The sequence below is a fragment of the Xyrauchen texanus genome, chromosome 28 (genome assembly GCF_025860055.1).
Source record: "Xyrauchen texanus isolate HMW12.3.18 chromosome 28, RBS_HiC_50CHRs, whole genome shotgun sequence".
Taxonomy (NCBI): Eukaryota; Metazoa; Chordata; class Actinopteri; order Cypriniformes; family Catostomidae; genus Xyrauchen; species Xyrauchen texanus.
The window spans coordinates 10,002,847-10,018,807 of NC_068303.1; the positions used below are offsets into that span (position 1 = coordinate 10,002,847).

The window sequence follows — 15,961 nt, forward strand, 5'->3', positions numbered from 1 at the left end:
TAGGTTAATTTCAGTTAAATAGCTAAATGGCTTGAACTCATGTCTCAACAAATGGCTCACTTAGAAATGGCACATTAATATGTCTCTGTATATTAGGATGGGATAGGAGAAAGTATTTACTTCGCAAAATTACACACTTCAGCTATTAAAGCATGGATGTGATAAAAAAAGAAAAAAGCCCCACCTGAATTGGTTCATTTTAAATGTGCATGTCTCATGGTTTTTTATTTTAAAATAATAATAATAATAATAATAATAATAATAAACACCAAAATGTCACTTTTTAAAGGCAGAATTTATTAGATATGATACCTCTGACATTTACAGAGGTGTGAGTTTACAAAGTTGTGTAAGTCTACTGAGTAACATACAGTATGTTTGACTGTAATAAATTGATGCATTTGTACTTAACACTGGATTATACAGCAATGCTTGTATTTAAAAAGGCAGCACGTAACAGAACAGCACACAACTTTACACAACTAATTCACTTTCTGGCCAAATATATAACTACTCTTTAAATACATTCACTGCACACATTCACACCAGAGACTAGCTAATACCCATTAATATCCAAAAGAGACTGTTCAGTAATGTAATGTTTTGTACCAAAGTATCTAATATTTGGGAATGGGGCCACATACTTAACAGCTGCGGAGCCGCAACTATATACTATAGACCTTATTCACAGTAGAGCATCTTTCATTTTTGACAGGACTGAAAACAAGACTTTGAGTGAGGGATAAATCAGAGTCTTTCTAGCAAGTCAGTCCACTGTTGACCTTTTTAAAACGCTCTCTGGCAGCTATATTTCAATGTAAACAAGCAGCATGCAAGAGCAGCTCCTATTTATGGGAAATCTCCAAAATGGTTGGTCAGGACTACGATCAAAGAACATGATCATGATCTCCTGAAATCTGATAACACTGGAATCAGTAAATGTGCTTCTTTAACTCAGATTATGCTAAAAAAAGTGATTTCCCAGCTTGTATAGCTACTGTGCATGCTCGTTCTTGAGTTGATTGATAGGAGATGCATGTATCTTAAAGGTGATTGGCTCTTTTACCTGTAAGGTGGTAATTTCTTTCTACATCCATATCCCATTCATTTTAATAGAAATGGCCCATCTCTGCTAATAGTCTCTGGATAGACTTACTGTCTCTTCAGTGATATCCACTGTATAAAGAACTCCTAGATCACATCAAATTTGACAAAACTCATTACATTTCTTGGAAAGATTATTATTTTTTCGTCAGCAGAACAAAAACACTTTAAACAACTGTCCAACCCATTGAAGAGCATATATCCCTCAAAGCCGTGTTGTTAAAAAAAATCAAAGATGGCACTACAGTGAATAAGGTCAACTGATTGCTGCAACCATTTGCAACGAGTAGTTCATTTTTCAATGTCACTCTTAAATAATACTGTTTCGACCTTTACAGTTTACACTGTGCCTTTCCCCCAAGTTGGTCAAATAAAAACAACTCGCTGTAATTACATGATTTCAGTCCATACGCATAAGTTGATTAAAGTGGGCAGTTACTATGTCAACTGACCCTCCATTATTCACTATTATTCATTATACTTGGCTGTTTTACTTAACAACTGATAATTAAAAGAGAAAAGGTTATGTTTCTAGCTGTTGGTCTCTGTGTATAGAAGACTAAAACAAAGAACAATGACATGTGAGCTTATGATAAAAAACAAATTGATAAATACACATTTCCTGTTTATAAGGTTTAGAGTAATAAAACACAATACAATATAGAAATACTATAGACACTGTAATACACATGACCATGTAAATATTCTGTGTAATATGTATTCATACAGTGCTTTGTGGGAAGCAAAATATTCAGCGTTATTAAGCTTTGCTTTTCATCTGACACCTCTAAGCGCTATACAAATATTAAAAAATGCAGATGGGGAGACCGGGGCTATATGTAACACAGGGATGCTGTCACAAGGGCAATAGCTCAATAACTATAAGGTTTTGAGTCACAACCTCCAAACCTCTATATTGTAAAATGTTTGTAATAGCTTTTGGGTAAACAAGTGAACATAACAAAACACTGGCACACATTTAATAAGGGATTAACCATTTAATAAAGGTACATTATAACCGAAATATATAATTTGTCACAAGATGTCAGCTTGCGTTCAATGAACTGTATCTTTTTTCCTGGACAATAATGGTAGAAATTTTCACAAGCTTTTTTGTTGCCAAGACTTTAATGTATATGTCTATGCAGTGATTGGCTTTCCAAAATAAACCTACCCTGAGTAATATTTAATGGAGTTTAGAGTTAAACTAGCCCCGGTCCACCTATTTCAGACTTTCATATGTTAGTGTTTACTGGTCACTTGAATGAACATAAATTCTTCAGATTAGAGCAGTTTAAACAAGGCTGGTTTTCCCTCACAGATGTAGGATTTTTTCGGCACATACTGTGGACGGTTTGCACATATACAATTATAGAGATATTCACAGACTATGTTAATACTTTTCTGCAGTCCTTCAACAGGCAGGTCACTTTATTTAGTACCTGACAGCAAATAATAGGAGTTGGGCTGATCATCTGCATGTGATCAACCCCTGGATCTCCCAGGCCACCTGGGGGCCATCTCAAAACTCCTGTTACAGTTGGCCAGACAGCACAGGAGAAAGGTGCACATTCAAGATTACATTTAGACCACAGCAATCAGAGTTGCTGGGGTGTGGCCTGCTCCCTGTAGCCTGTAAGTAGAAAAGCAGCACAGTGTCAGCATATGTAAATCTTGTAAATAAAACCTCAATATTGGTGAAATGGATTGCTGGATGTCAGGTTACAGGTCCAAGCCCCTCAAAAGCCAATCTGTTAACTATAACCACCCCAAAAAAAATTCTGTCATCATTTACTCTTCTCGTCTAATTCCATGCCTGTATGACTTTCTTTGTTCCATTCGAATTTAGAGCTACTAAAATTATTTTATGGCTTTTGGAGGCTTGGAAAACACAAGTCATATTGACTACTTTTACGAACCTGGTCTCATAGAATCACGTTACTTAATATATCTGCATTTTTGCTAAATATTTACTTGGCTCGAGAGGCCAAGTAAACACTAGAGGCGCTGCAACACCAATGACTTTAAGGTTTAGGGTACGGAGGTAGGTTTTGTTAGTTTAAATCTCAATAGATCATTAACCTTAAAGCTGAAGTATGTAACTTTTTCAGTGTTAAAATAATTTCTTCCATACCAACTTAATATTCAGACAACTATAAGACATTCATAGGTAAATTTTCTCGAAAACTGTAAACATTATGTCTCGGTGCCACTATAAAAATTCCTGTGTTTGTTTTGAGCGACCTGCTTAGACCAGCCCTAACAATGTTACTCAACCAATGGCATGACTTGTGAGCGGGACAATCTGACTGATTAAACAACTGCAGACGAGAGCGTATTCAGAAAGCTGATTTGAAAACTTTGAAAAGTTTATTCTTGAAATTCCATTTAGTGATGCTAGTGTTTTGCAATTTCGCTTGGTGGTGTGAATGTCGCACAAATTACAGCTATAAAGCTGATGTAATTTCTCCGACATTCACACCACCACCAAGCAAAATTGCAAAAATGATGAAAACGCCCCCCTGTCTACCATTGGCCAATCAAAGAGATAGTCCCGCCCCAACTCACGACATTGTTTGAGTCAATGTTACCGCGTGTAGGGACGCAGATGGTTTTAGAAGTGCAGTTTTGACGCATGCTTCTGCCTTGAATAAAATAAACACAATGTCGATACCTTCGGGATAATGTCAGATATGCCAATCCATTTATTGTCCATTTGGCATTGCAAACAACCAAACAAAACAAATGGCAAAAACTATTCCACTAACAAACTAAATATTTAGTTCAAGCAAACAGTTATTGGTGAGAGCACAGTCTTGCAAATACGCTGCACAGCACACTCACAGCACGGTCAAAAAGTTTGTTTACCTGTAGCGCATCATCACCTTCCTTAAATACTCAATACTCGCCCTCTAGTGGCTTAAACAAAGATTACAACTAATATAATATCTCCAACACTGTGTTTAGATAGACAGGTCGCTCAAAACAAACAGATGAATTTTCATAGTGCCACAGAGACATTGTGCTTACAGTTTTCACGAAAATGTACCTATGAATGGCTAACTTATATTTGTCTCTGTATATTAAGCTTGGATAAAAGAAAGTATTTTAACAGAAAAAGTTACATACTACTTTCGAAACCTCATCTTTTGTTTAAAATTTTAAAACACACTTTTAGCCCCATACAGTGGACATTTCATCACAGAATCACTCCTTTTGTGTTCAGTTTGAGAAAGTTGTACAGTTTGGAACATGAGGGTAAATAAACATATGTAAATGATGACAAAATGTCACTATTCTTTTAACTTCAGGACTATTTACTTAGTTATTTGGTCATTCAGCTTTGACGTCACAAAAAGGATGATATTCTGAAGTGTTTTATTTGTAATTTCCTAGAAAAAGCTTCAGAGAAGGTTTTGAAACCAACATCAGCTTACCTAAATGCATAATAACAGGTCCTCACCAACAATGCTCAACTACCACCTGATCCAAGCTGCACTTGACACATCAATAGACCATCAGGAGGGGTGACTCAGCTTGGTGTCCACATCTCTGTTATATCAGTTTTATCTCTGTGCACTTAAATGTCACTAAAGATATGACATTATCTTTGGGTATTTCAGATTGGATATAGTAGATTCGTGACGCATTAATGACTCATTCTAAATGGACTTGTTTAACAAGAAAAATTATAACCTTCTCATAAATCACCACATTATAATTGAATATGCAGTTGACTCATATTAATGCATTAAAGCTGTAGCTTTAAACAGATCAAGACACAAGCTTTAAAAATGTGATTCCCTTTCGCATGCAAGCCATTTAGTAATCTCTATCGTGTGTTTCAAGGCAAAGGCAACAGCTAAACTCTTTTCTATGTTTGCCGTGCCACAAAGGAAAAGCTGCTGTAAGATCTTGTCAAAGGGCTCAGCATGCGACTGAAGAGGCTGGTGGCACTGTGCAGTCTCTGTATAAAGTCACACTTTTGCAGCGCTTCTATTCTAATGAGCACTATGGCTCTATGTCTACTGGCATTTAACAGACAAAAAGTGGATCAAACAGACTGAGAGGAGACTGGCAGATGGCAGGTGGTGGGAGGCACATTATCTGAGATGGATCAGAATACACACAACAGGAGAAGCAGAGCTTACAGTGTGTGAAGTGTTGATGGGCTGAAATGAGTGGCCAAACAGTGAGGACAACAGACCTGATTCAAATACTACAATGTAATGTGGTTAAAGATAATACCATGTTTTTGTTGCATTAAGTGTTGGGGTTTTTTGTGTGTGTTTTTTATTGGTGTAGTATTTAATGATTTATTTTTTGTGTATTATGGTATGTTTTAAAATGTTCTATTTGAGACAGGTCTGAGGATGAGCTGTGAAAGTACAAAGTCAAGATTCACTTACCTTCAGAGACTGTCAATCCAAGAGATCATAAAGTAGCAAAATAAATAAATAAATGGTTAGAATTTTGAAATTAATGTCAAAAGAAATTTGAAAAAGTATGAAAATAAAGTGAGGTTTAAAGACTATCGCACTGTATTTATGGTAAATGGGTGGGATTACAGTACATTCAATGACAGTACAAAGGTTCTACAGGAAATAAGTGACAAAGTTGCTTCGTCCGCCTACACAGAACAATTACTGCAGAGCTCTCTATCCCCTCCCTACCAACAGACCATTCTAACAGTCATTGTTCAAAGGATTCTGGCACCTTCTAATGTAATTTGGAGATGATATAACAAGAAAGACATGAGGTAGAGCATGAATATAGTTGATTACAGCCCACAGCAGACTGACTGCTACAATTCTGTTTTCTTCACTTACTCTTGGCATGTACATTCTAGTTTTTGATAGAAATTGTTAGAAACATACACTGGGATTTATAAGTCTGAGACTGAAAATGTTCCATTTTTTTTTTTCATTTAAATTTGGAAATACATAGAAAGTTTATGGATTTTGAAAAATGACAAAATTAATAAGACATATTTAAGATTCGAAGTCATCAATCATCAAAATTTCTTAAAACCTTCATCCAAAAGGTCAGATTTCCTTGCTTCCATTGAAGCACACAAGATTTTGAACATTCTCAAATCATACTGTGATAACATGGATTATCAGGTTTTGCCAGCTCGGTGCATGATGTCATTTAAGCAAACGGGAGACATACCAAATACTAAGAAATACAGATTATTGTTCAAATTCAAAATTTTCACTCAAATTGTCAACCTGGTTTCATAGAAACATATTATGTTACTATACCAACATTTTTGCAAAATAATATTTACATGATTTGTTGTAAATATTGCGGTATGTATCAAGGCGCTACAACTTCTTTCTAGCGCTTTTTCAGCCATAGAAAGGTCTTCCGGGTCGACTCAAGTGACACGCATGTCATCTTTAACCTTGTGCAAACCCACGTACACATGTGTGGACGTTGTATTTTGGCATCGCTATATGCAACACACAATTTAAATTAATTTAAACCGACTGATCTCAGTTCCGGAGACTCAGTAAGTAAAGGGTTAAACTTTCAACGCACGGAGTCACGTGGCAAAACAACATGGTGCCAACCACAGCAGAGTTGGTATTTGGAAGAAATGGCAACAAAACAACAAAAAAAATTTTCGTTTTTACATTGAAACTAGTTTGAATCAAAACAGTCACTAGTTTCATTCGATATGGCATTTTAAAAATTTGAGTGATTTATCGCGAAACGGCATGCTGTTAAACACAATGTACACTAATGTATGCTTAAGCACATTTTTCCTTAGAAATCCTATATTTACTGTGCATCATCACATTGAGAATCAATGGGTTCATCTAAAAGCCGAAAAATTTTGCTTTCAGAAGTTTTATATGGAGTTAGGATGAAAATAAGTTCTGCGACCATTGCAGGCAAACAGCCCACTAGAGGTTAAGTCATTCACTAAATAGGGAGCAAGGGAGCATCCTATTGTTCTCTATGCAGCTAAGTGCATTCACTCCTAAAATCCGACCTAAAATTATTTTTCAGGCTGCAGATGATGTTTGGACCACTCAACATGTTTGACAGACATGGGACAATGATAATCAGTACATCCATTCAGAATTTATCATGTATAATTTTATTTTAACATAGTTGGTAGTGATTGGATAATGCTGTCCGTTACTTTGATTGAATTATGCTAATCTCTGATGTAATGTCTGTAACATCTTACAAATATGAATAGCCAACACTCCTGGAATCATAATAAACAATTTGATTTTAAAAAAATCTGACATTCTTAAGCTTGGTATTATAATTTTTTTTTTTTTGGCATGTTCAGGACAGGGCATGCAAGACAACATGTGAACTGGAAGTGTCATAGAAGCACCACAAAATGACGTGGTTGCTTCAGCAATTGCATTTTTCATCTGACATTTGTTTTTTATGACACAGTCAGTTAGGTTTAAGTTTAACGTAGGTAGTTAGGTTTTGTTGATTTAAAACTTGATAGAGAAATAACTTTATAAACCTAATTTGTTTGGGAGAAAATGTAACACTTTTTAGACACCTCAGAACTGCTATGATACGTGCAAGGAGCCATATACTAACATCATTTTGCAAAAATTTCAGCACGGTCACATAATTAGCATGAGATCAGGCTCTAAATTGTTATGCTGATAAAAATATTTGATATAAAAAATTATTATATTACAAAACTGCAAAATAGAAGTATTTTCTCTAGTGACAAGTTCTCAAACTGTTGGATCCCACTGTATATCTTTGATATATTAATCACTGGCTTATAATTTTAATCCTAAAGTATATACACTGCCTGGCCAAAAAAATAAAAATAAATGCCATTTGATTTTAAGGCAGTGTTATGATCCGGTCTGCTTCAATTGGTCACGTCTAGGCTCAACAAAATTATGGGGCAATAAAAAGCTGACGACCAGGTTATCCCATCAATGGATTTTTTATTCCCCGACGGCACAGGCATATTCTAGGACGACAATGCCAAGATTCATTGGGCTCAATGTGAGCATCAGGAATCATTTCCACACATGAATCAGCCACCACAGAGTCCTGACCTTAACCCCATTGAAAGTCTTTGGGATGTGCTGGAGAAGACTTTACTGAGCAGTTCGACTCTCCAGTCGTCAATACAAGATCTCGCCAAAAATTAATGCATCTCTGGACGGAAACAAATATTGTGATGTTGCATAAGGTTGCAAATCGAAACTACGCCACAAAGAATGTGTGCCGTAATCAAAGCTAAAGGCGGTCCAACTAAATATTAGAATATGCTACATTTTTTTTTTTGGCCAGGCAGTCTATAGTGTGTTTTAAACAAAAGAACAACCAAAAATTTTAAATAAATCAATGGGAACAACCCTGCCTCCACCCTAACAAAGTCTAATGGCATTATCAAGGCATACTCACTTGCAAGAATGACCATGTCCATTCCCCAAAATATGCTCATGATCCAGCCCACCATGACGATGGCGGTGAGGATCTGAATGAAGGCAGCTGCGATGTTCAGCCAGAACACGCAGCACATGTGACGGTCAGGTAGATCCGTCCTCGCTCCACACAAAACTGTGAAAGCTGAGATAAACGTGCCTGTCACAAAAACATAAAGAGATGCCATCAACATAGGACGATATAATTCTGTGCTCTGCTTGCAGTGGTTAATACAAGCACATTGACCTCATTCTTGATTTCAAACTTATAACTGCACAGTGCACACTTTGGCCAACTAAAGGGGCCTGACATCCTGTAATGCAGGGGTCCCCAAACTTTTTTCTATGAGGGCCACATCATTTTTCCTTTCTATAATGGAGGGCCATAGTCTAACAGAAAATGGCATGGGCCGGAGTGATTTATTGTGGAGATTTTATTATGATTTTAAATGGATTTACAGTATTATGCCTCCTAATGCTAGATTAATTTATTATTTATGCACTATACATATCAAGTGATATATAGCCTATTAAAAGAGCATTATCGTAATGACATTTTTCCATATTCATTGCTATTGAAATCAAATTATTTACTTACTCATGCGTATTAGGCTAATCAGTGTGAACTATGGGCTTGTTTCTGGCTGGTGAGAAGTCCAATGTCAGGTTCCATTCCTGTCACAGCCAGTCTCAAAGACTGATGCAAATGTTCATCAGTGAGTCTTGATCTCATCGGATTTTTCATCAGTTTCATGCGTGAAAAGGTTTGCTCACAGATATACGTGCTGCCAAAAAGTGTGGACATCTTCATTGCATTCCTTCTGATGTTTGGGTAGGTCTCGTTAGGGAGGGCAGTATAGAATTCAATGAGACTGTTGGGCTTAAACGCGTCTTTAACTCAGCCAACTCAAACTGATAAGAAGCCAGGGCTTTGTCAATGTCAGCAGCAAAAGGGTTCTGAAAAAGGCGGATTTCTTTAGCGTGGACATGTAGCTCACGGAATCGCACATCAAACTCCACCTTCAGCATTTCCAGCGCTTCCACTGACTTTTCAGCTGGGAATGGGACCACTGGTTTCTCAGCTGAGAGGCTTTGGGTAACAGGGAGATGGGTGAAGTCTTGCTTTTGCACTTGTCCCACAAGCAGTGCTAGTTTCACCTCAAATGCTTTTATGTGGGAATACATGTCACATATTAGTTTCCCCTTGCCTTGGAGCTGCACGTTGAGGCCATTCAACATTTCTGTCACATCTGTTAAAAAGGCGAGGTCCCATTTCCATTTTGTGTCGATCAGTTCTGGGACAGTTTTGCCCTTTGTCAGAAGAAAAACATTGATTTCGGGTAGCAGCTCGTAAAAACGCCTCAAAACTCTGCCCCGGCTTAACCATCGGACTTCTGTATGGTAAAGCACATCTCCGTGAGAAGACTCTAGCTCGGACATAAAGACTTGGAACTGCCTGTGTTTAAGTCAGTTTGCTCTGATGAAGTTTATACATGACACCACCACTTTCATAATCGATTCCCACTTCAGAACTTTGCAGCACAGTGCTTGCTGGTGAATTAGGCGATACTTGTAAAGGGGGCATGAGACCTCTTTCCTCCATTTCTCTATTCATGCGTCCTATCAGTCCCCTTGACGCGCCAACCATACTAGGAGCTCCGTCAGTCGTGATGCTGGCCAGCTTAGACCAGTCTAGATCCAACTCTTCTATCGTTTGGCACACTTTACCAAAAATATCCTCCCCTGTCGTAGTACCTTTGAGACATTTTAGGGCTGCCAGCTCCTCGGACACTTCAAAGTTTGAGCTAACTCCACGAAGAAAAATGAGCAGCTGTGCCGTGTCCTGCACGTCATTACTTTCATCCAGCGCTAATGCAAAAAAATCTAATTCTTTCACTTTTTCCTTCAGCTGGGCATATACATTATACCCCATTTCTTCAATTCGTCTGGTGATTGTACTTGCGGACAGACTCACCGCATTTAAGACGTCATTCTTATCGGGCACACCTCCTCCGCAACAGCATTCATACATTTCTTTACGAACTCACCATCACTGAATGGCCTACCGCAGGTTGCAATCAGTTTAGCTACCTGAAAGCTAGCTCGAATGGATGACTGGTTCAACTGGGTTTGCCATACAAACTTATTTTGCTGAGCAGATAGTCCACTTTTTAGCTTCGACACTTTGTCTGCTCTCATTTGGCCTTGTAAACTCGCATACTTGTCTCTGTGGCGGGTTTCATAGTGTCGGCGCAGATTGTATTCTTTGAACACGGAGACTGTTTCTTGACAGATGAGGCAAACAGCCATTTCTTTGCATTGAACAAAAAAATAATCACTTGTCCACTTTTGGTTAAATACCCTGCATTCTGAATCAACTTTTCTCTTTCCCAACCGTTTGGCCATTTTGTTGTCACTTTAAATTTTCTTGTTGGATCGCGTGCACCGCTCGATCACGATGGAACGTTAATCCGGGTGAATCTAACAAATAATTTGGCTACTTTAATAATTATAGCTAAGGGAAATTTTATTTTGAAAGCCAATATGTATTATCAAATACAAATATGATATGATTAAAACATATTTAAAATTAAATTGTAAAAATATTTCTCTGCATGGCATTGTTCAGAGAGCCGGTCCAAATGTGGGGGCGGGCCGTATTCGGCCCGCGGGCCGTAGTTTGGGGACCCCTGCTGTAATGGTATTGTTTATCATGTTGTGAATAAAGCACATTATAGTGAGGTCAGAGACATAATTATGGCATGAAATATTAACAATAGCGCTTGAATAGAAATAAGATGGTGATTTTAATAGCATTCAGAATTCATGGCTGCATGTAGGCTTTATCCAATGCAGCAAATCTATGGTAAAACTATTGTATTGACTTTAAGGAATGCTTGTGCTATAGTACCGTTAAACAGTAAAGAGGATTGAGGAATGAATTAATTCCAACAGCATTGCAACAAATTGGGTATGCTGGTCTCATGGACAGTGTATTATAATGAATCAAGGAGTCTACCGAGTCTACCAGAATTTGAACAGGGACTGTGGAACATCCTCAGCTTAAAGGAATGTTCTGGGTTCAATACAAGTTAAGCTCAATCAACAATTTGTGTTGATTGTAATAATTATTACATTATATAATATTGATATTATATAATATTGATAACCACCACAAATACCTTTAACTCTTTAAATCTTGGTTACAGTAAGACATTTACAATGGAAGTCCAGTCCATAAATGTTAAAAGACTAATTGTTTCAAAAGTACAGCCACAGGATGTAAATGTGTTAACATGATTTTAGTGTGATATATCTGCTTACTACCCTTATGAAAGTAAAGTTACATCCATCCATTACAACTTTGTTGCCATGAACCCAGAACTATGCATTTGGTAGACGTCTTTTTCTCAAAATTGAACTACAGTGCATTTGATTTGCAATGTTTTTATTAGTATGTGTTCCCTGGAAAACGAAAATGGGAAGTTAAACTAAATTATGAAAATGAGTAAGAAGAACTATGCTTCTTACATAACATAAATCCTACCCTCGTGAAACACAACATTCAAACCACAGACAAACAAACACCAGAGCACAAGAAAACACAACTTTGCCTCAAACAGGATAATTTAAACAGACCAGGTTGTACCCGACCTTCAAAAGGAAGGTAAGCATGAAATAACACACCTATCATATCGCTTCAGAAGATATGGATTTAACCACTGGAGCTGTATGGATTACTTTCATGCTGCTTTAATGTGCTTTCTGGAGCTTGAAAGGTCTGGTCACCATCTACTTACATTGTATGGATCTACAGAGCTTAAATATTCTTCTAAAAATCTTCAAATATGTGCTCAGCAGAAGAAAGAAAGTCATACACATCTGGGATGACATGAGTGTGAGTAATTGATGAGGGATTTTTTTATTTTTGGGTGAACTATCCCTTTAAAATGTGTGGTGCACTACACGCCTGCCACAACATAAATCTCAAGCCAAAATAGTTTGTGCATGCATGAGTGTTTAGATTCAAAAGTCTCCATGAATATTATTGATTTGGTACAAGCATAACAAACCCACCAAATTTAACAGAGAAACTAAATTGTAAAAGATAATGTACAAGAATGAAAGCTTCTTTTTTCTTCAGCAATTGTCTGTTTGAATTCTTAGGAAGTGGTAACTAAGCAGGACATCTCTTGTCAGATACATTTCTACTGTCCCCTTCAAACCAGGGCAATTAGGTTATAATTAAACTTCCATATTTGTAAGACCGATAAGCATAATTTAAAGTGAAGGAGTTGGAGGGAGCAGGCAGCAATGTGTTGATCTTTATGACTGCTGGTGTGCTGCCAAATGCAGTTTAGCAAATGCAGTTTAGCATCTCATTAGTGCTATCACAATAGTTGGTTTCTAATGGGGAGGACAGCGGCTGAAATGTTTATCACAGCCCATAAAACAGAAAAAAAAAATCTCCCTATTATGGGAAATGTACTTTATTCGTGCTTATGGATGAAAATAACAGCCTTTTTAAATCTTAATCCCAGATATGGCCTGTCATTTAGTCCATTTAGGGTTAGGGTATCCATGATTGTGCTTAGGGCCTAAATTTTACATTGCCCTATTTTTAGCCTTTAGCGCAGCGCTAGGTGATACGTCTTTAGCGCAAAGTCAGTGGGCATGGCATTGAAGTTTTTTAGATTTTCCTGTAAGCATGTGCTAATTCTAGGCATTAGTGGGTTGGCAATTTAATTAGTCTACGTTCTATTGTATATTCCATTTCATGTCAAGCAACATCGATATAAGAAGCCCATTCATAAGAAATTAGTAGCGTATGTAGGGATGCAATGCATACTCTGCTCTGTTTGTCCTGAATTGTTCTGGACCGCGATGAAAGTGTTGTATGTTCTCTATCGGTACTCTATATGTTCTTGTCCTGCTAACACATGTCTCACCTGCTTGAAATATGATTTTCTTCTGTCCCATTGTTCATTGTTTTGTAATGTACAGGTATAATATGTTTCTCCGTTTAATGTTTTATGTTTAATTTCTGTACAGCGTCTTTTCTCCCCTTTTCTCCCCAATTTGGCATGCCCAATTCCCAATGCGCTCTAGGTCCTTGTGATGGCGTAGTGACTCACCTCAATCCGGGTGGCGGAGGACGAATCTCCGTGTCTGAAACGTCAATCTGCACATCTTATCCTGTGGCTTGTTGAGCTCGTTACCGCGGAGACCTAGCACATGTGGAGCACTTCTCTGAGGCATTCAAGTACAACTTATCACGTGCCCCATGGAGAGTGAGAACCACATTAAAGCGACCATGAGCAGGTTAACCCAACATTACTTTACCCTCCCTAGCAACCGGGCCAATTGGTTGCTTAGGAAGCCTGACTGGAGTCACTCAGCATGCCCTGAATTCGAACTTGCGACTCCAGGGGGGATAGTACAAAATAAACTTTTTATTATTATTATTTTTATTATCATAGTCATCTACTGACTAAATCATGACTAGTATTAAAAGTGATCGATAGCTCTTTGATTTCATCTGCTGGTGGAATCCCGAAATTGCAAATGCAGGAACTGATTTTAGACTTTGTGACGAGATTAGATGTGATTCTCAAATGTTTTTGCTCAATGACCTTCTGACCTATTCCTCAGGAAAATAACAAATTGTGCTTTGCGCTATTTTATTAACATACAATACATACACAGTTTGCGTGCATACACCCACAGATAGCGCAACACCAACAACCACTTGTATTTTGCACTGGCATGAAAATTGTGCTTAGAATTACCGCTATCACCAAAATTGGATAAAACATAGAGCACGGCTGTTTCGCTTAGCAGTGCACAGTCACAAAAATAGAGCCCTACATCAGTTGTTGACTCAACACACTACCAAAATTGTTTATTGAACAAAAGTAAATAGAAATGTTGTCACAACCAAAAATATGGGAAGCTTTTGCTCCTCCCTTTTGTTGATATATTTAAGCCTATTTATTTTACTATCCTACAGTAACTTTTCATGATTGTATGGTTAGTTGCATTTTATTATTTGCAATTTTGAATTTTTTCCTCTGCTGTCCATGACCATTAGAATGGCCCTGGTAAAAAAAAAAACACCTTAAACTAGACCAAATTGTCTTGCTGGTATTAGCTGGTTTGAGTTGGTCCAGCTGGTCTCCCAGTCTGGCCAAGCTAGTTCTCAGCTGGTGTCTAAACCCCTTTAAAACCAGCAAACATATGCAACTGACCATGCTGGGAACAGCTAAGACCAGCTAACAAGATTAGGTTGGTTTAAGACACTTTCTCAGCAGATAGACCTGTGACGTGTTTTTAAACGACCCACCAGTTAAGAACCACTGCTTTAGTCGATAGTAGTGTAGTATTTGATCCACAAACAGCAGCCACACTGGACCCAAAAGCTTGATGCATTTTGAGAGTAAGGTGAAGGATTAGCCTCAAGGTAGGCTTAGAAATCATGCACAGAAATGCATGATACTGTACAGGAAATTTAATATATTGACTATAAATTTCTTAGCTATTTTGGGAACTAACCCCTCAAGTTTATCTTTTAGAATGGGCTTTCCAAGTGGACAGAAAAAAAAAATAATATCTTATAACTCACAGTCTCCTTTTCCCATGGTCCTTAAACTAACAATACTCTTATTATTGCAAAAAAGCAGCTGCAGCTTACAACAAGCACTTAGAAACTTAAGACCATATTTCCCAAATGGAAAAAATAACTCTTTACCCCACCCATTCCCACTCCAAAAGTCTATCCTTCCTCTGTTTTCTGTTAGCATAGCTGAGTGAACACGTCTCGGGTGTTAAGAGACAAACAGAGCCTTGGTGCTTTGTAGCCCTCTAATTACAGTCAATGACGTGAGGAACCCCACTCTATTATCAGACACATACACAGTACACAATGCAAATCAACTGCACGATGATGCATTGGCCTGTCAACAATGCTTCCAGCTGTCACATTGCATTGAGCATGGGATACCCAGGCTAATGTCTGCTTGCATGTGCCACACATGTAATTTAGAGCCCACATCAACTCTCATAACAACACAACAGAGATTCACACCCATTCTCTCTATGAGGAAGGGACACACAAAGATAAGAGACAGAGGGGTCCTGATCCCTGCACATTAGGCTCCCGATGACTATAATTTTCCTTTGCCTCTCTCAAATGCGCCCACTGCCAGTGTGGGAGGTTAATTATCCTATTTGAATTTACCAAATTGTTGGACCGCTTTTGCACCAGGCATTTTAGTGCTAAAGACTTATTGTCTTATTTATTAGCCAGATGCAATCCGGTCTATTCAGATACTGTACGAAAAGCACTGCTGCACTGTGAGTATTTAAAACAAGACATTGTCATTCTTATCAGCCTCCTTTCTATATAAATTAGGCTTATTAAAAATATT

The 15,961-nt window shown here is 37.8% G+C and overlaps 1 protein-coding gene across 1 annotated transcript in view; it reads right to left on the minus strand.

Annotated features, from left to right (window-relative positions):
• Window positions 1-282: 282 nt before the first annotated feature.
• stum (stum, mechanosensory transduction mediator homolog) overlaps window positions 283-15,961 on the minus strand; it is a 35,758-nt gene continuing 20,079 nt past the window's right edge. The window contains exons 2-3 of the mRNA XM_052096461.1: window positions 8,515-8,694; window positions 283-2,737 (exon numbers count right to left, since the gene is read on the minus strand). Coding sequence (XP_051952421.1) covers window positions 2,703-2,737; window positions 8,515-8,694 — 215 coding nt within the window. The 3' untranslated portion in view covers window positions 283-2,702. The remainder of the gene's footprint in view (window positions 2,738-8,514; window positions 8,695-15,961) is intronic.